This window comes from Amphiprion ocellaris, chromosome 22 (assembly GCF_022539595.1).
Source record: "Amphiprion ocellaris isolate individual 3 ecotype Okinawa chromosome 22, ASM2253959v1, whole genome shotgun sequence".
In the NCBI taxonomy this organism is placed as follows: Eukaryota; Metazoa; Chordata; class Actinopteri; family Pomacentridae; genus Amphiprion; species Amphiprion ocellaris.
In genome coordinates, this window is record NC_072787.1 from 1,710,524 (window position 1) to 1,732,266 (window position 21,743).

Consider the following 21,743-nt stretch of genomic DNA (forward strand, 5'->3'; position numbering starts at 1 on the left):
GCGAATGGAGGCTAAAGGTGTCAGTCTGCTCCCTTCAGGCCGCCACAGGAAACACATGCATCAGTTAAACAGTCGACACAGATTGTTTCCTTTTTTTTTTTAATCTGTGCTTTACCTCGACTATTCTGTTCATATTGTTGTGTTCATATGTGTAAAACTCAAGTTTTATTTCTTGTCACCTCCATGCATTTTTATTGCTACTTATAACATATTTGCTGTTTTTTTGTTTTTAAATTTTATTTTTGAATTTATTCTGTACATAATGCACATAATTCTCTAATTTATTCTGTTGTATATCTCTGACACTCATACGGACACTACTGCCTTTACTACCTCAACAGCAACAATCTGCTGCTGTCGCACACCCAGCTTTTTTGTGCTTTTTCTTTCTTTCTATTGGCCTTTTTTAACATGCGATCTTTGCCCACCTAATTGCCCCTCTTTGATGAATCAAGTTTTTTTCTGATTCTATGGACTACTGCATGTCCTCTCTTCTTGTACCTCTCAGAAGCTGTTTACTGGCTCTGGAGCTGCACATGGAATTAAAAGGAGTGTGTGATCTTCAGCCAGGGCCGGAGTGGGCCTCATTTTCAGCCCTGGAGTTTCATTTTCAGCCCTGGAGTTTCATTTTCAGCCCTGGAGTTTCATTTTCAGCCCTGGAGTTTCATTTTCAGCCCTGGAGTTTCATTTTCAGCCCTGGAGTTTCATACCTCAGACTGGCCCACTTTAGATCACGACTTATTATTATTAAAATCATGTAATTATAACCTTACATGTTCAGTCTACAATAGTGCACTGTTCTGTAAAGCCTTGTAATTCAGTGTATTTTTCTAAAATATTTCTAATTCAGTGCAAGTAAGGGTTGCTTCACAACATGGATTTATTTCAACGAGTGCACATTTCCAACATTATTCTTTACAATATCAGAATCTATATTCTGTTCAAATAGGTGTTTATAAATATCCAAACCTTAAAAATGAAATAAAAAAATAAATAAAAATGTTTAAAATTAAATTTAAAAAATAAAATAAAAAGTGTTGTACGTTCTAATAACACTTTCATCTCTTTTTCCTCTGCAAGGAAACAGTTCCATCACAACTTCGATTTCACAAATATGAGAACATGAGTTAAAGGGCAAATCTCCAACACTATTCTTTACAACATCTGAATATATATATATATATATATATATATATATATATATATATATATATATATATATATATATATATATATATATATATATATATATATATATATAAGTACATCCCGTGACTGAGGGCGAGCAACATAATCAAAACTATCAACTGACTCATCTTCATCTGTCTCCTTCCTAACTTGTGGTTCAGGTTCTGCTGCTGGAATCAGTCCCTGAGAGACTCTGCTCTCCTTTCACACTTCCTCCAGTTTCCCTAGACTCACCTGCACCTGGACCACAATAAAAAACAATAATCTGTACGCACATTTAGACTGAACCAATTAAGATATTTTATTGGCAAAATTTGCAGGTTTATTTCATATTACTTTCATCCTATTCCCTTTCAGTTGTGGGCTTTGAGTATTTACTGTCTTACTTTTAATAATAAAAAACAAAATGGGTCACTGCTATCGTTTGGGCATAGAAAGTTTTACTGAAACTAATGCTTGCTAGTTCACTCTGTTACAGCAGCTCACCTGTTCCTTTACTGACAGCAGTAATCCCTTCATCACTACTGGCTCTGCTTCTGACACTAAATCATATTTTAAAAATGCTCAGAATTCTCAGCACAAATCTCCTCTTTTTACAAACCATCTGATCAGTTCAGGTCAGTTTCAGTAATGTAGTGCTGAATCATCTAGCATCTCAGGACACTTCTCATATAGAGCAGGTCTACTACATACTCTTCATTATATTAATTCTAATAATATTCAATGACCAGTCCTACCTCCCATGCTGGACTTGTGGGCTCATTGCTGCTGCTTGGTGCTGGACCTTTCTTCTGACTCTGAGAGGCTACAAGACAAAGTTTCCCATTTATGTGTTATTATTTATATTATATAACGTTAAGCTTTATGCCACCACGCCACACAATCCATTGACTTGATAATTAATTCACCTGAACGGTGGTTTGAAGGCAAAGTTCAACATCTTATCGTACCCGTTTCATCGTCCTCATTTGTCGTTTCAAAGTGAGAGCACGTTTTAGTGAAAAAGTCTACAATTTCAGCACATTTGGCTGCGTGTGATTCCAGAGCTTTCTTCTTTTTATTAATACCGCTGTAGCGGTATACGTGATCGGCCCAGTGTCGTGATTGAACACCGGCCCAGTAAAACCCAAAAAAACAAAAAGTGAACGCCGGCCCTCGTGGCCCAAACATCAGACCGGCCCACCGGGAATTGTCCCGGTCCTCCTGATTAGCCACTCTGGGCCTGTCTTCAGCTAGCAGTCCCACCAGCCTTTCCAATGTTTATAGTCCTCTAGTTAGTAGTGCCTTTGGCCCTGCTATTCCTCTACTCTGGTCGAGGCTGCCTTCTCTATACACAGTGGATGAGGTTGGTAATGATGCACACTACTGTGAGCATCTACTAACAACTGCTGTAGATGTACAACCTTAAACACAAAGATATCAGTCACCTTAAATGCCTCAGTTACTTTCTATTATTTTTAATGCATTAATGCAGCTAATATATAATTCGCCAACAGCAGAACTTTAGTGTCTACGTGGACAGAAGATGTGAATTGTGTTTAAAAGTGATAAATGCTCAACCATCTTCACATTTTGGTCACAAACTTGAGGAACCATCATTTGAGCAATAAAAACACTCCCTGTGCAACTCCATCCTCAGCTTGTAGCACAATCTGACACAGGTTTCCTCCTGTTGGCTGCACTGTTCGCTGGTTTACATTAGAGCCAGACAGAGAACTTCCAGACAATCCAGAGATTTAATCAGTGTGTCAGTGTTTTAGGAAAGCAGATTTTCTCTTCAAGCAGATTTTACTTTGAGGTTCAGGTTAAAGGAAAGACGTGCACGCCACTCAGAAGAAGACACCTATTCTTGGCGTCACTGCCCGTGGTAGAAGTGTGCTTAACATCTACGAAGATCCTGTGGAGAGTCCCAGTGCACCATGCAGATGCCTTCTGACGTACAAGCTGAGTCAAGACCACCTGGAGCTATTCTTCTCAGAAATCAGACCACGCAGCAGTTTGAACAACAAAACCAATGCAAGGCAGTTCCATGGGGGCTACAAGCATCTGTGTGTTAGGCACTAAGTGAATACAGGACAGGTAACTGCCTTCTTCGTGACAACACAGACATCCTGGATTCAACACCAGTAAATGTCAACATTGCACACAAGGTGATGTGCAGCCTGTAGAAGTGTTTTTGCCTGAAGACGACTCCACTGCTGACCTCCCAGATGCAGATGAACTCTTAGAGTATAAGGAGTCGGCCATCAGCTATATTACAGGCTTCATAGTGAAAAAAATGAAGCAGAAGGTTACCTGTATGCTCACAGGGAGTGACGTCGGCTGGCTTGGACTCCACACATCCTTTACTAGTGTTACAGAGCAGAGGTGGCCTGCAGAGACTCTCTGCTGGCATTCCTACGGTTTGCCAGGACACTGAGAAACGCTTTCAGAAGTTGTTAAAAACCAATGGGGGGAAAGCTCCACAAGAACGAGGAACAACAGGCAATTGTCAGGATCTCAGGATCTAGCAGACCCAGATGTACACAGCCACATGTTTGATATGTGCTGAATCACACCACATCCATATTCTGGTCAAAATGGTGTCTGCCTGGTACTGGAAAAGTCGCATGGATCATTTTGCAAGAAGGCAGACAGAAGGAAATTAATTAAGATTAATAAGAGTGCATTGTTCTTTGTGTGTGTATATGTAATTTTATATATACATATACATATATATGTGTGTGTGTGTGTGTGTGTGTGTGTGTGTGTGTGTGTGTGTGTGTGTGTGTGTGTGCGTGTGTGTAAAATCTGTGCATGTATAAATGTCTGTATAACAAAGATATAATTGTCTGTACTAATATGTGCTTTTGCCTCATGCGTGCGTCTAAATCCTGTTGTGTGTTGTCTTTTGTGGGGATGTATACTGAAAGTACGCACTTGGTGTGATATTAAGTACAAAAGTTGAATGTTAATTAATTTTTATTCGTAATAAAATTCTTTAACTTCACTCTTATGTACTGTAGTGTCACCAAACTCGCTGCTGCCATCAGTTGTCTCCTGACTGTCATAGCACAACCCCTGGTTTGATATTAAATACATCTGAATCTGAATTTTAAGAAATTGTTATTGGTAATAAAATTCAATAACTTCACTCTTATACATTGTAGTGTCACCAAAATCAGTGGAGCCATCAAATGACTCCTACTGGTCATACTACAACTCTTGGTTTGATATAAAAACATTGTTTCACAATTTTAATGAATTTTATTATTATTTTATTAGTAATTCAATTCAATAACTTCACTCTTATACATTGTAGTGTCATCAAATTCACTGGAGCCATCAGTTGACTCCTGCTGGTCATACTACAACTCTTGGTTTGATATTAAATAAAAAAATCTGAATTTTAAGGATTTTTTTTCTTATTTTCTTATTATTTTATTAGTAATGCAATTCAATAACTTCCCTCTTATGTACTGCAGAAAGATTACACTCTGTCTAACTATCACTTGGCTCCTGTTGATCATACTACAACTCTTGGTTTGATATTTAACTATTTTTCATGATTTTAAGGATTTTTTTATTAGTATTGAAATTGTTGTTATATATCTCAAATATTTTTTGTTGTAACAGATAAAAGTGGTCATCCATTTTTTTGGTAGATTGTGGAACATTAATAACCAAAAGTAACTGAATTTTAATGATTTGGGTTGTTTATTACCATGTGAAGTTGTGCACACTATTTAGTGTGCATGCTTGTGTGTGAAGTTTAAGGATTATGAGTAAATTAGCTTTGACGGCTCTTCTCTTGATGTATGTGGGGCTATATTTTTAGATCCACAGTGCACCTGTTTGTCCAAATACATGATACTGAATAGTAATGGAACTTGGACTCCTCATCAAAGAGAGGATCAGATAACACCAATATACCAAACTAAACTGTTTAGACTGTCTCCTCAAGTACTGACGACTGGGAAGAAAGACAGTCAGATGCTTTCTTACAAGGCTGCAGCATTAACTGATTCATTTAAACCCTAATGTTAAACAGCTAATAATATTTTCCAAGTTAAGGACTGTACAGATAATACTTGGAAGAAAAAACCTGAAGGTATGATCAGTAGGACCTTTTGATGGTTGGATGGAGTTTATTTTTTCTGCAGTGTTTAAGAGTGAAGTGATTGAATTTTATTTACTATAAAAAATTCCTTAAAATTCAGATTTTTGATTTATTACCAAACGAAGACTTGTAGTATGACAATCAGGAGCCAACTGATGGCTCCAGTGATTTTGATGACACTACAGTACATAAGAGTGAAGTTATTGAATTGTATTACTAATAAAAATAATAATAAAATAATAAAATTCATTAAAATTATGAAAAAATGTTTTTATATCAAACCAAGAGTTGTAGTATGACCAGCAGGAGTCATTTGATGGCTGCAGTAAATTTGGTGACACTACAGTATATAACAGTGAAGTTATTGAATTTTATGACTAATAAAATAATAATAAAATAATAAAAATTCCTTAAAATTCAGATTTTTGTATTTAGTATCAAACCAAGAGTTGTAGTATGACCAGCAGGAGAGAACTGATGGCTCCAGTAAATTTGGTGACGCTACAGTGTATAAAAGTTAAGTAATGTAATATTTGTGTAGTGTCTCTCTTCGCTGTTGCAGCGGTTTTGCTATTTGCAGACGGTCCCTGTTCACTCGTTGCACAGCCGGCTGCTCATAGACATCAGTGTTATTTCTGCAGCTTGAAAGACAGCGACTTTTGATAAACTGGCCTTGTAGCACATTGTCTAGCTTACAACGATTTGAAAGAGGCATTGTTTATGTTTTTACAACGTATATCTGATGAGTTTTTGATGCCGGAAGTCCGAATATGTGAATATCTTTCCAACTTTACCGAACTTCCATAGGACCTGTCAATCATTCCAGACCAGACTGTCAATCAAGTAGTCCCGCCCCCTGGCTTCGCAAAACTTTAACGCTCTATAAAAAATTCAATATTGATTTATTTTAAGATCGGCCACCTGATCTCTCATTTTGACCATGAAAACTAATGAAGAAAAATTATATCCAGTCTATGCACCGTACTCTGTTTGGCTCCACACTTGCTGATGACCACTTCCGGTCTCAGAAAATGAAAAAACTGGCCTTTTTTCGTTTCTGTCTCTTACTGATTTTACTTTTTTGTTAAATATAAAATGAAAATCAAAGCATTTTTAAAATTTCGTATATTCCTTTTTGATCACGAAAAGGAAAAACGCCTTGTATTTCAATTTTAATTTTTGTATTTTAAAACGAAAATCAAATAACCACTCGTTTTTTTTTTTTCAATACCCGTTTCAGAACGGAAAATCCAATTGCCAAAATATATACGGACCTTTCTCGGACACTGATACAATTTGTTATTTTCCATATAAATTTGATATATTGCCAAACAGAAATATCTGTCATGATTATCTCAACTTAATAAAAGAACACAATCCAAACTATTTCTTAATCAGCTCATTTTATTTTTGTTTAGCTCATTAGAAGGTGGTTGGTATTAAATTCAGACAGTTATTTAGTTGACATTTTAGTGATATCCAGTCATTTTTCATTAATAAGTGACTGTTTCTGTAACCAAGTCTAAACAAATCTGCAAAAATAAATCTCACGGTCCGGGATCACCACAGTTCATCAGTGATGTCCTGGTTCGAGGTTTAAAGACCAACATATTTACCTACAAGAATTTCTGAGTCTTAGGCAGTAGGACAGGAATGATTTCATGCAGAGAAATGACACACTGACTCAAATCACTTATTTTTCTGAGATATCACTATTATTAATTATCTCCAAGACACATCCAAAGTTTTGTTTCAATAACAAATTTGGCCAAAATTAACAGATTTGCTGCACTCTTTTTTTCTTAGTCCTTTACTCCTGTTGTGCACAGCGTTTGATCATTCCCATGTCACCTGTAGAAGCTGTACTCCCTGCCACTGTCTGAAACAGTGCAATAGGAAACTCATACCATCTGGATTATTTACTAAATATTATTCTATCCACATGGAATGTCCCACATATTTCATACTAAACAAAGCCATACTAATTTATTAAAATGAACTATTAAACATGTGCAAAACATATGAACTATTTTTAAAAATTTCAAGATAGAAGTTTATAGGTGGGTTACATTTCCATAATAAAAAAAAATATAGATTTGTAAAGACATGATCATAATGAACATTTAAAAAGCATTTTGTTTTCTTTTACTTTTAATAAAAATGTATGCAGATATATCCCATGGACTTCAAAAGTCCCTCAATTATAGACTGACCCTGATGATAATTTGACCTACATCTCAACAAATCTCATGTTTATTTGAAACAGGATATCAAAGGTGTACCAAGAGCAACAAAAGAAAACAGTGCAAAACATTCATCCCTCCTCATTTTATTTATTAGCAAAAAGGAAATTCTCAAAAGTCATTTCATACTCCTTGGGGAGTGCTCTTTGGATAATACACCTTAGCCAACTAAAAATTCAAGATGGCGGCCATTTTTCAAGATGGTCACCACTGAACATACAGAGATATTGCATTTCACAATAAAATGGCAAATCCTGTCCTATTTCAATGATCTTGGTGTCAAATCATAGATTTTTGATTATGTAGAATCTGAATTTGGAACCATGTACCTACTTAGTGGCTTCCTGGTACCATAATATCAGTCCCAGAATCCTCATTAGGGATAAAATTTCCCATATCATAGGCACCATCAGTCTGATATATTATTGGATGTTTATGTATTATGGTCTTGCTGTCTGGATGAGTATATTACAGCGCTTCTAAACCTCACCTCTGCAGCTGCACAGTGTCGTGCAGCTCAGACCACAGCAGTAGCATTTGCATAATACAAGCGACAGCCTTACATACAAGTGGTGAATGGAACTACATTTTAATGATAACTTTAACTTTCTTCTTAATGAACACATCAGTGCATGGTTACTTGTATATAAACTATGATTTAACTAATACAGGGGAAACTATCTCCATCTACATTTAAGTTAAATGTGGCTTCATAATTTTATTATTTGAGAAAGGACACACAAACCAGATGAGCAAATAGTTCTAGCATAAAAAAAGAAAAGAAAAAAGGCTTTAAAAATGCATCTACTAGTTTGGCAAATATGTTTAATTGTAGGAATTCTTCTTTTGACTCTTCTTTTGCTCATGACATCCCAATTCCAACCAGGAGCGCCACCAGAACAGAGAGGTTTCCAAAGAAGAACAGAGCCATCAGAAAAACTGCAACTGTAACCTGACGAAACAATTCAAAGTATTGTAGAAAACATCTGTGTTATCGGTGTCTTTTGTATTTATTCCTTTCTTTTACACTTTTTGGTCTTACCGTTTTGGATTCCAGTAGCGTGGTTGTAGCATCTGGAATCCAAAGCAAAGAGAATAGTTTATGCCATTGACCAGTAGAAATTTGCTGGATAGAAATGAACTCCATCTGTGTATCTGAATTCAATTCAATTCATAAGTTCAATTTTATTTAATACTTTAATAGTTAAACAGTTGATTATTGTATGAAACCTAGAACTAAGGAATACAAAGGCATACTTATTTGTGAATCTTAGACTCTGCTGAGGGTTTATGATCTCAGGGACTGTTTGTGTCATGTTTGCTCAGATTCAAGCAGAGTCACCGCCAATTACAAATGCATGTCATTCCAAAATAGATGGTTCAATCTGACAAAGTGTCCTGTCTGAATTCTAAGTGGCTGCCTTGTTGCTCAGAAGAGAAATACATTTTTTTTTAGCACAATACTCTAGCAGCTATCGAGAGCCATTTAACAATAATAAAAACAAAGCATATTTACCTTTACTCTTAACTTTCCATTTTAAATGGGTCTCCAGCAGGATGTAGAACAAGACTTCCCATCCAACAAAAGCACCCATCACTTTCATCAGCCATTGGTTCATAGTGCTGTCAATCAACTTCAGGCCTGTAAATATGGCTGCCACTAGGCGATGTCACATACAAGCATTCATTTCAAGACTTTTGTGGCAGACGGTTGACAGTATCTCTGCATTAGAACTTTTTTTTTTTTTTTAATTAAAGAGTGTATACAAGTATAATGTAAGACGAGAACTTACCAGATAAAACTTTGGTTGCCAGTCCATTTAAAGAATGTGTCCAGTTGAACAAAAACCTCCTTACAAAGACAAGAGGGAAAATATTAAATTATATTGCTGCTGCAACAAGGCTGTCTGTGTGAGAGCAAACAGCTGCACTGGTCAAGTGTGGCTTAAAACAACTTGGAGACAGTAACACTGAGTCCCAAGAAAATATAGAGTTTTGCCTTGACTATTTTAGCATGCAAGAAGTGTGTGCATGTGATCATGTCGGTCTAGTGGGAGGGGCTTAACATAGAGAGGGTGGAGCTGAAGAAGGAAGGCTTTAGTTTTTAAATAATTAGTTCTTTCTTTGCCACTTTAAGATTTCTGCTTAGTGCAGCTTTAACAGTGTCATTGATGAGCTTCGTTCACACATAGCTGAATCCTTGCTTAACACTGGATTTTCCAATAAAATAATTATTTTTTTCTTTATTCTAGTTAGTGGCATTTTAAAATGTGTTGATTTTGAAATAACTGTCTATTAGGTACACCAAAAATTGCTGAACTAAACTAAAATGACAATTCACTCTATAGGAGATTGTTTCTTTTGTTTTGATGAGTCTGAGAACTTGTGAAATCACACATGTTCACACATTGGGGGACCTACAGTGGATGTTGGGGTCCACAGCGCAGCAGAGCCAGTGTGGGCTGGAGGACTGAGAGGATCAGAACAAGGCAGCCCAGCACAGGATGAACGCCCTGCAAACCACAAACAGCATCACTGTCATTCACCTGTCACACTGATAAACGTGAAACACATATCTGAGGAGAGCATCTGAGAAATACAACAGACTTTACCTCTTTGAACTACTCCTTTCAGCAAAATAATCGAATAAACTAAAGCCTGATACCACTCAAACTACCAACCTTGTCTTTTCACTGTTCGTTCTATTTGGCCCAAATAGATCAAGTTACTGTAAGGCAGTCTTTTAAAAAAGAAATTATAAATGCTTCTTGTTATTCGTGAGTGCACATGAATCCTCTATTTCTCAAAATTTTTAAAAATGTTTAATCCAATGTCCATCCATCCATTGTCTGTACACCGCTTAATCCTCATTAGGGTCGGGGATCTTCTAGGCGCTAACCACTGAGCCACTGTGCAGCACCTTAATCCAATATAATAAACCTTTTTTGCATGTTTTCTATGAATAGCAGAAAGATGCAATTATGGGTTGTTGAAAATAAAACACATTTTGTCATGTCAACGTACGGTACAAATGTAAGGTTCTGCAGAGATGTTTCAAGAATGTTTTAAGGCAAACTCTGATCTAGATGTGACCTCAGTTGGAAAAGAGCTGTCCGTACAAGTTTAAAACAGTTTGATATTGGTTTCCTTTAGCCATGATGAAGATTGTGAAAAAGTAAGTAACATTGTATTTATGATGTTGAAGATCCCTCATCCTCAATCAGTCATTTTACCCCAACCATGAGCTAACCAAACCTTCAGTGTTGCTGGATGAAAAACATTTACACTAACGTTCAAAGTTTGGGGTCACTTAGAAATGTCCTCATTTAGAAAGAAAAGCAATTTTTTCATTGAAGATAGCATTAAATGAATGACAAATCCAGTGTAGACATTGTTAATGTGGTAAATGACTATTGTAGCTGGAAACAGCTGATTTTTAATGGAATATCTCCATAGAGGTACAGAGGAACATTTCCAGCAACCATCACTCCTGTGTTCTAATGCTACATTGTGTTAGCTAATGGTGTTGTCATCAATGTATTGACCATATTTTCTATTTATTTTGCAACATCTTTGATGAACAAAAGTGTGAGTTTTCATGGAAAACATGAAATTGTGTGGGTGACCCCAAACTTTTGAACGGTAGTGAATGAGAAACAAACACTTTGAGAGAGTGAAGACACCACAAGACCTCCAAAAATCACCACAAGAGGCTGCAAAAAGGTTGAGCACTAGCAATGCTGGTGTACTGACCCCAGACCATTCCTTAACATACGAGAAAGAGAGGATGAAGGCAGTGATTGTGGCTGCTACTGTCACACTCATCAATGCAACATGGACCTGGAGAAAAACAAACAATACATAGTACTGTAGAGAACGTAGAGAGTGTATAGAACACAACGATGGGAGATTGCTGACCAACTAAAAGTCAGTCTAAACACAGTTGCAGTAGTAATCAGGAGGTATAGAACAAGCCACACTAGACAGGTGGTGTCCTCCTCAAATGATACCACAGACAATACACAACTTGTACAATCTGCCTGTGAAACATAGAGAGAGGGGGGAGCTTTACACTTGGCAAGGAGGTTATCAGTAGAAACCAGAGGTTATGTGACAATTCAGAGTGTAAGAAGAAGCGTTGCTTGCTTTCTAATGCAAACCTGCAAGACCAAATTTTACTAAAATGTGTGAAAAGAAGGCTGATGAGTGTTGGGAGTACATTAGTTGGTCAGATGATGGCCAAGATAAATACAATTTGCACAGATGGTGTCAAAGAGGAAGGCAGAGCAACACAACCCCTCCAGCAAAGAGCAGCTGAAAAAGAATGACTAAAAATCTCTCCAGAAATATGTTCTGGATCCGGCATCAGAAACAAACATGGCCATATATGAAACACTGAAAAGTCCATTTCTGTGTCACAGTAATGACAGGAAGACTGACTTTTGTGGCAAAATGATCAAATGTGGAATAAGTTACACATTATACCAAACAGTAAGCCTGTGTTGCACTGTTTTATCCATTAAGTCTCACCACAAACCAGACATCTTTGCCACACAGCTTCTGGTCGTTGCCCACTTTCAGATATCGGGCTGCCATCATTCCCAGTGATCCTGAGGTCATCCAGGCGATCAGCATCAGAGCTCCTGAAACACAACGTGACGTCTGAATGACCCAAAATCAGTTTCTTTCTTTTGTCCTAACATTTCACCTGAGCTGTAGTTTGCCTCTGGGCACGGACACATAAGTCCACCACATTCCTCACTGTACTTACCAGAACACACACACCTTAAACCCACACAACTACAGAACATAAATACATTTACATTTTGTGAATCTGCAACAATATCTGTACATATTATGCAAAACTGTACAAAAACCATCTGAAGAAACTTGATGATGAGTATTCTCTACTTCTACCCCTCTATCTCTACCTCTCTACCTCTTCTGTCCCTCTCAACCCACCCAGCCAGCAGCAGATGGATCCCCCACATTAGAGCCGGGTTCTGCTCCAGGTTTTTTTCCCTGTTAAAAGGGTGTTTTCCTGCCACTGTCTCCTTAGGGCTGCTCTGGGGTTCAGGCATATGGATTCTGTAAAGCATCTTGAGACAATTTGACTGTAATTGGTGCTATATAAATAATTTTTTTTTAAAAACAACAACAACAACAACAACAAAAAAAAAAAACCACAGAACTGTTCTATTACAAAGTACTCGGTTTAATTTAGTCGTGCTGGAGCTTGTATATGAACAATATATCTGGCTAAAATGATAAAAGATATAATAAAACTACTACTCAGAAAGCGTACTCTTGTTCCAGGTGTTTTTGCCAACTCCAGACCTATATCCAACCTTTTCTTTCTGTAAAACTCTAACAGAATCTGCAATTATGTGACCGTCTGACATATTGACCTGTGTACAGTTCCTCTGTTGGAACATGAATGTAATAAATCTGACTGCATCGATCGGCTAGATGTTGAAATATTTTAGTTTGATGGTACAGTTCCATTTATAACACTATACCAGCTGATGTGTCACACCGACTGTTCACAAGAGCTTTTTTTGAATGACTGTCAAGGTGTCAAACAAACTATGCCGATATCTGGCTGCTATAACAGAATAAAGAAAGTGTCTGGTTTTACTTTTAACTACCTTTGGGCAGAATCTCACCATGCGCTTTGATGATGTGAGGCCTCCCAGCTTTGTGGACAAGCCCAGGTCTGGAAATGTCCACCTTGTCAGTGCTGGTGAAAGTACCCGTATGGAACTGGATTCGTCCTGCAGCACAGACAGATTAACCGGATGATATTTGGAGGTCACACTGAAAGTGCACATGTCAAGAATACAGAATCTACTGCATCTTCCAATGCCTGCTAACTTACATGTAAAGCAGTCCTGGAGCAGTTCTATATACTCTTCATAACAGCAACAAAGGAACAAGCCACTTTTCAGACACAAGACTAATGAAATTTGTAGGTATATGAAACTGAGACAGCTGTGTGAGGGAATGACAGACTAAAAAGATGTCGGGATGTCAAAATTTAAATTTCCACCATTTCTTCGAAGCCAGTCTTCAGAAAACGCAAGAGCTGGGGTGAAATAAAACTGCAGCAGAGGTTATTAAAATTAATGGATGCATTTAAACTATTCATGGCATTTAAAAAAAATCCTCTTTACAGAGTTTTTCAGAAGTATTTAAAACTTTTGCACAGTAAACTGTAGACACTGATGTGACTGGCAGACACTCCCTCCACTGAGGCTCCACTATTTCTCAGATTTATGTGCTAAAAGCGTCAGTGTGAAAAAACATCCTATCAAGTAAATTATATTATTTCTTATGTGCAGATATTAACTCCCCACTCCTATCATTTCAATTCTTGAGCACAAATTCAACAACTGTCAATTAAAAGACGGTTCAGTGGTTGGTGCTGTCACCTCACAGTTGGAAAGTCCTGGGTTTGCCTCTTAGCGTCTTTCTGTGTGGGGTTTGTATGCTGTTCCAAATTAATTTCCTATTAAGGATCAATAAAGTATATATTCTATTCTATTCTATTCTATTCTATTCTATTCTATTCTATTCTATTCTATTCTATTCTATTCTATTCTATTCTATTCTATTCTATTCTATTCTATTGTACTATGTTCATTCCTCCTCCAACCTGTTTTCATTACCGTTGTTGCTGGGTCCATAGGCAAACATGAGATGGTAGGTTTTGTTGAAGCCAGAAGTCCTCTGAGTAGAAATAGTATTCATGGAAGTGAAGGAACATCTGATCACATTGTCCTGCACTGATGCTTGTACATCAGAAACATTTCCCTGTTTTATAGTAAGAATTCATAATGAATGTGAATCCAAACAAATGAATGCTCACTCCTAGCAGCAACAGAACAGTAAACATTTCACAGTATGACAAGTTAATGTTCTGACCATGTCCTTCAGTAACTCAGTGGCATGAGAAGAACTTCAGTACCAGAGGTAGTGCTTGTGGGGCTGTACGTCCAGTTGAAAAGGCATGCTGCACCGACACCAGTCCATCACTGCTTATCCCACAAATATAAATGTCATCATCTCCCTGAGGAAAGACAGAAGTAAGTATGCAGGAGTAGTATGCTTTCAACAGAAGGGACTTTTTTTTAACCACCAGGAATTGGCTAATTCTTAGTTTTTCTGAAAGTAATATAGCCTGCTGGGAAAATCAGTGCATGCAGTGTTTTGAATAACAATGACTTGTTCTGTAAAACCCAAAAAGCATCCTCTTGAGTTGTCCCTCTCAACCAGCAGCAGCCGGGTTCTGCTCAAGGCTTCTTTCTGCTCCACTGTTGCTTTAGGGTTGCTCTAGGGGTTCACGCCTTATGGGTTCTATAAAGCATCTTGAACTAATCTGAATTGTAATTGCCACTACAATAAAATTGAATTGAGTTCAAGAAATGAGACACACTGTTTTTGTTGTGTTTGTGTCCTTTAACTTCAGTGCACTTAATTCACTAAATGCATTATATCAAGGAGTTTCCTCTCACATAAAGAAGTAAAAATGTACTTAGAAATTCCCAAAGAATTTGACTTTGATATTGTTGTTTACTTCCACCAACAATCAAGTTTTGGCCCAAATTAGATTGCTTTTGCCTGAAACTGGTACTACAAGAAGAAAGTCAAGATAATCAGGAAGAGTGATTCACATTTAGATAAAAATAAAATCTGACCAAAACTGAAATGCAGACCAACTAACAAACAATACAGCCCTCTGCAATGTGAAAATCTTGGTCTTCAGATGGGTGTTGATATGTCACTTGTGCCCCTTGGATTCTCAGAAAGTGCACAGACACACAAAATGGAATTAAGTACATGAATTGTAGGAGAGTATATCAGGATGTGTCATCAGCAGCAAACTGTGAATAAATAAATATGTCTGAACATCTATAGTGACTGTTTTAAGGTTGTGATTTATGGTTATGGTGTCATTCAGCAAAGTCTAAAGCTGTCAAGGAAAATATTCCGCTGTTGTTGATGAATGATTTTGCGCTGATCATTGCAGCTATTTTTCACAGATATGTGCTATTAAAACAAAAAGGCTCCATTACTGCAGTTGTCTTGAAACATGAAAAAATTGTTCTAGAATGAAGCATTTTGTCTTCACATTACCATCATTTGATCATCAGAGAATCCAAAAGAGATGTAACCATTAGAAGATCCCGACATCTCATAGCGGACGGCTGCACCACTGGTAGACAGCATCGTAGCCGACAAGAAATAACAGTCAGCAGTGACTGCAGGATCACAGTCTGAAGGCTGACTGAAGCACACCTTACTGACACCACAGTCTGCACTGGAGATACTCAGCTACAAAAACACACAAGAAAAATATAAGCTGGACAAACATGTCATAGGAGCCCAACCCAGCCACAGCACCATGATGAACAGTACATTGTGTTGTTAATCTAAATGTAGGCAGGCTGAAGTTTCCATGCACAAAACTCAAAACACCCAGAACTGGTCTTCAAACATCTAACTCTTCCTCAAGTTGGCTGAATGAGTGCAGGAGTACAGGAAATGCTTCTGTATTTACATATTAGCCCATGTTGCAGTACTGTGTTCACTGGAATAGTACATGCACAGCAGGCAAACAAACCTTTAAAATGATCCATGTAAAAAAAAAAGTCTTTTAGATACATGCCGTTATGTGCTACACCTGATTTCCTCAAAACGCTCCAAATGCAAAGTCAGCATGACCCATATTACCACAGTAGCTGCACTGACAGGGACACACCAAACTGAAATAAAGTGGGATTAGTGGATTCTGAACCACCAACATGAGATGAGATGCAAAATGTCAGAAAGGGAATATTAGACTTTCATGAGTCTCAGTGCTGATGGACACTGTTCAAAACTGAAATCAAAGAGCAGTCAGTTAGTTTGTATTCTACTCTTTGAACATTTGCAATTTCTATGTTGTATTTGGCTGATGGATCTGTCAGGTCACTTTCTGGTTTGGTTGTTTAAAACCCTGTTTGTAACCATCATTATTACTTACAGCAAGTGGTGCAGCTTCTTTCGTGGTTGTTGCTGGGGTAGTGTTGGAACTGCTGGGAGTCGCAGGACTTGGAGATCCATTAGAGTCATTGGTTAAGGTCAGGGCAGGGCTCATCACATCAACCCAGAAGGTATTGTAATTCTGGACGAATGACGCACTGCAGAATATCCAAAGCCAGTTTCCATGACACAAAATGGAAAGACACTGGAATTATGAAAACTAAAGACTCACTTAAGTATGGCAGTAGTTTAAATACACCTTACCGGAACTGAATAGCTTTCATGTCTCCTGATGCTTCTGATCTCCATTTCACCTGGATGTAGGTCTTAGCAGATTCTGATGTGTGAGATACAGCTGAGTTCTGGACACACACACACACACACACACACACACACACACACACACACACACACACACACACACACACACACACGCACACAGAAACTGAAGTTGTGTGAGCTACTGATTGATCTCAGAAAAAGTAAAACTTTCTTGTGGAGGTGCCATATCAACCATCCACAACAAATCTTCATGCTTCATGCTCTTCTCGAATGTCTACCACTGTATTATTCAATGAAATTGTACAATGTAAAAAAAAAAAAAAAATTAAAAATCCATCCATCCGTTCATCCATCCATTGTCTAAACACCGCTTGATCTTCATTAGGGTTGCGGGGGGGCTGTAGCCTATCCCAGCTGACTTGGCGTGTCTTCGTCTGTGTTGCTTGGAGGTGCACAACATGGGAAATTTTCCGCTTGAGAAGGACCATGTGAGGGGGCGTGGCTGCTAAAATGACGTAATTTGTCCACACCAAGCTGCAAGGACCTCGCGGACACGTCAAGCATAAAACAAGCTTTAGGATGAAGGCAGGGTTCACCCTGTCTATTCTATTCTATTCTATTCTATTCTATTCTATTTATACTGGAACAAAGAATACTCTTAACAATACCATTAGCTATACCTACATTATTCTAGCAATGGCCATGTGGAGCTTGAGCCTATCCATGCTGATACTGCATGGTACACTTTGAAAAGGCCACTTTTCAGAGTGTAATAAACCATATATGGGGCACCCAGAAAAAACTACACAGGAACAGAGAGAACACATACTCCACACAGAAAAGGCAGCTTTAAGCTACAAAACCCAACAGCAGCATCCTCATTCTCTGATCAACCTGTCCAACCACTATGGAAAAAGTAAACAAATCAATAAAATGATAGGGAAAGAGTCAGTACCCAAACAACAGCATGTACCTCACACAATCTGCACAGTATGCAAACTAAGATTAATTCACCAAATACTACAGACACCTTTGCAAACAGTCAAAATAGTAATTATTCTCTGCTCTGAAAGAATGCTAGAAATACTTTTCACCTCTTCATTCTCAAAATATACTTTTCTGTTTGTCAGACGACGAGTACAAAATAAATCACAGAAAACCCTCCTTTCTCTGTGACTTTACCATAACTAGCATAGACATTATGAATTGCTGAGGGGAAATTTTCAGGGACAAAGTGTGATGTGTTGTGTGATATAGTATATTTTAATTTTAAAAAAGAAGAGGGAAACCCCTGTTTTAGTTACTGTAATTATCAATGTCACATATAAAGGTCAGATAGAGCAAAACATCACAAATGAATAAATCTTCCAGCAGTAAGTGGGAGGTGGTGGATGTTGTGTTGCCTTCCACAGGCCTGCATGTTGCTGTATGACAGGAAACTCACAGGTGTTTGGCCACAGGTGAGAAGTTGAATTGGCCCGGCTGCCATGGCATAGGAACCCACAGGGGATCGCCCACCCACTTCTCTGGCCTGTAACAGGAAACCAGTGAATGGAGTGGAGGCTGGGGCCTGGAGCTGGACTGGGAAGATATAAACAATGACAACGACAACAAAACATTCCAGCTCAAAGTTCACGGCCAACAAATCCCTTCTCACAGTTGATTCAGATGTTAGGATACTTCCATCTGCATTAAAACAAATAGTCCTTCATTTCTGTGCACTTTATAAACATTTAGATTAGGGCAGCTTCAAATGATTTTCATAGTAAATAAATGACTGAACTGTGTATTTACATAATTTATTATTTTATTTATAAATGTCAAAGAATGCAGTAAAGTGTCCATCACAAGTTTTCAGACTTCAAATATGGCATCAAATTGTCTCGTTTGGCCTTACTAATTGAGAAGAAGTCAAAGATTTAAAATGTTTAAAAAGTCTGAACTTTTTTATCTTTTAATCTCCTATCGAAGAGGATGCAACCAGAATGTGCTTTACTGGATGTAAAAACTAACCATTAATGATATTAATGTGATCAACTGTCAGTTCCTGTACTATTTATGCAATCTGTCACAATAAACAAATATTTGCAGTTGATTCTTGAACCATGGTGATGAAATGTAAACCAATGAACACAGATACAAGGAAACACAATAAAAGCTGTTAACTCTGTGTTGTGTAGATTATACAGTCATCTGAGCAGTGTCAACCCCATGGTCACCACAAACAAACTTCATTGTATTGGGCAAGAGGCTAAAATGTTTGAAACTTACATTTCCTATTACTCCTATTACTTCCTCATTAGAGACAGAAATTATAGGACATTGTTATGATAAAGATTTAATTTCATCTCTGTATGATTTGCTCATATCTGGGTCTGATGAATCTTCAAAACATGACCACCCTTGTTTTCTTCAATTTCTTGTTCATTTTAATGCCTGGTACAACTCAAGGTACATTTGCTTGGACAAATATAATGCTAACAACAAAAATAGCTCTTCATTTCAGAGCTGATAGACATTTTCCATGGTTTTCTTGATAATAACTAAAATCCCTTCAGTTCTTCCATCAGTAGCTATGGCATTGTTCTGCCAAAAACAGCTTTTAGGATTCCATGTTTTCTTTTCTGTCTGTTTTAGTCCCATGATCCACACAGGAGTTAGTACTGATTCATAATCATTGTTTCTGATGACTGCATCCATGCATCTTGGCTGTTCTCCACCAGCTTCTGACATTGTTCTGCTGTCACAGCAGCCCATTCCTGTTGCACTAATTCTAACTAATCTGCTTTGTTTTTGGGTTTGTGGTTCTCCATTTTGTGTTTGATGATTTTCCACAGGTTTTCAGTTGGATTTAGATCTGGTGATTGAGCAGCCAAGGCATGGTTCCAATGTTCTGGTTCTCCATCCAGGCTTTAAGCAGGCTTTCCCCAGATGGTCCCTGATCCACCCCCATGTTCTACTGTAGGGGCAGACAGTCTGGTTTGTAGCTTCTCCAGGCTTCCTCCTAACCAGTAAGTTGTCTGAAGTAGGCTTCAACTGAAAACTGGATTCATCCCTGAAGAGAACCTTAGTCCAATCATCAACAGTCCAATCCTAACCAGTAACCTAACCTAACTAGTAACCAGCTTTCCTCTGCCTTTCCTTGATGAAGGGCTTCTTCCTGCCCTGTACGACTTCAGACCAGCTTCAACAAGTCGCTTTCCAACTGTCCTTGCTGAACAAGTCCCATTTCTCCACAGTGTCCACTCATTTTTAAGATCCCTGGAGGTCTGAGGACGATTCCTGACAGGAACAGATGAGTGACGGTCATCTGGTGGGTAGAAAGACGTTTCCTGACCAGCTAGCAGTTTGGTAGAACCATGTTGGGCTTGTTTTTTCTTGGTGTAATGAACTGCTGTCTTGGAGATCTTCAGTTTTTCACTACCTGTCTCTCACTCATGCCAGTTTCCAGCAGTGTCAAGATGGCTGCCTTTGTGGCTTCAGAACTCTTTAGTTTTAGGTGTTATGTGAGAGCTGACAACTTCTGAGTTGTGCTACGGCTTGAATGTCAGCAGGAAACCACTCTAGACCTTTGCATGTGCTGCTGATGACATGAAATGGCCTCTTATATACCTGGAAATGCAATGAAGCTGAAGCAGGTCAAATAGGACATAAAGTATTATGGAATCAGCTGCATTTTTTGTCGTGTTCATTGTATTTTTCAGGTAATGTACCTTTAGTGGTGCCAGGCATTAAAATGAACAAGAAATTGAAAAAAACGAGCGGTCCAGAAATGTTTTTCCATGAATGTAAGTTGAGACCGTGGATGGAAGATATAGGTGATGAAATATCACTACAAGACTGCAAGGGGCATGTATGAAAGCTCAGAAACAAACAATTAACAGCAATCTGAAACTTATTCAGTATAAATGGTTGATGTGTACATACATAACCCCAGTCACATTGCACAAGCTTAATAATAACATCCCTGATATATACTTAAGTGCAATGAAGCAAGAGGAACGATGTACCACTGCATATAGGAATGTGTGAAAATGAAACCCTCCTGGCAAGATATTGTTAATATGATTGATCAAATATTAGCTAAGTAGTTACCACTGGACTCCAAGCTTTTCCTTCTGGGTATATATTCAACTATCCCACACTTCCAGAGAAAGGAATCTAGGCTTGTAGATATGTGTATATTACAAGTTAAACGCATCATTTCCCTTAACTTTCATCTTATTTTTATTGTTTCAACATGTTTTTCTTACACTTCAGTAGGGAGGGAAAGTTTGTTTTGTTGCATGTAATAGTATTTTGCTGTTTGATTTGCTGTAATTTGCAAACAAAACATCTAATAAACATACACAAGAGTGAAGGAGAGTTCAGTGATTGGAATTACAGGGTCACAGGAATGAGAAAGAATTTGTCCCTTGGTGGATTAAGTTGTGAATGCTTTCAAGATTCTTACGCTGAACAACTGTACACGACTGTACGAGTCTACAGAGCCTCATTGTGTGGGTTTAAATCAGTTCGTAGCTTACCTCTGACCTCCTCTCCAGGTCTATAGCTGCTGTGTTCTGTGGTGACAGTGAAGGGCGGCGGTCCTGTTTGTGGGCTCAACCCGCTGTGGCGAGGCTTCATGTCTTCACAGCTGTCTAGGACTACACCTGAGCTGTAGCACTGAACTACTGGAGGAACAAACACCAACAGCAACAAAACAAGGTCCATTGGAACGAAATGATCAGTTAGTTTCCATTCGACTCCTAAACAGAGCTGGTGAGAAACAGCTGCTGCTTTTCAGCCACGGGGAGCTCAGGTGGTTGGAAACAATGAGAAGGGAGGGGGAATGCATGGAGCAAAGGGAGGGGGCTCCAGGTGTACAGGTGAGCACCCGCTCTGTGTAGGAGAGAGGGGAGGGGTCT

General features: G+C 38.2%; 1 protein-coding gene across 1 annotated transcript; it reads right to left on the reverse strand.

Annotated features, from left to right (window-relative positions):
* Window positions 1–7,600: 7,600 nt before the first annotated feature.
* LOC111589188 (putative ferric-chelate reductase 1) lies at window positions 7,601–21,656 on the reverse strand. Its single transcript, XM_023299986.3, has 15 exons — window positions 21,363–21,656; window positions 18,281–18,417; window positions 16,819–16,916; window positions 16,556–16,712; window positions 15,667–15,864; window positions 14,498–14,599; window positions 14,199–14,343; window positions 13,197–13,304; window positions 12,061–12,173; window positions 11,284–11,370; window positions 9,952–10,043; window positions 9,324–9,382; window positions 9,047–9,190; window positions 8,573–8,604; window positions 7,601–8,482 (listed from the first exon to the last, which is right to left on the reverse strand). Exons 1-15 carry the CDS (start codon window positions 21,547–21,549, stop codon window positions 8,393–8,395), a joined length of 1,749 nt encoding a protein of 582 aa, XP_023155754.2. The 5' UTR covers window positions 21,550–21,656; the 3' UTR covers window positions 7,601–8,392.
* Between the last annotated feature and the right edge of the window lie 87 nt (window positions 21,657–21,743).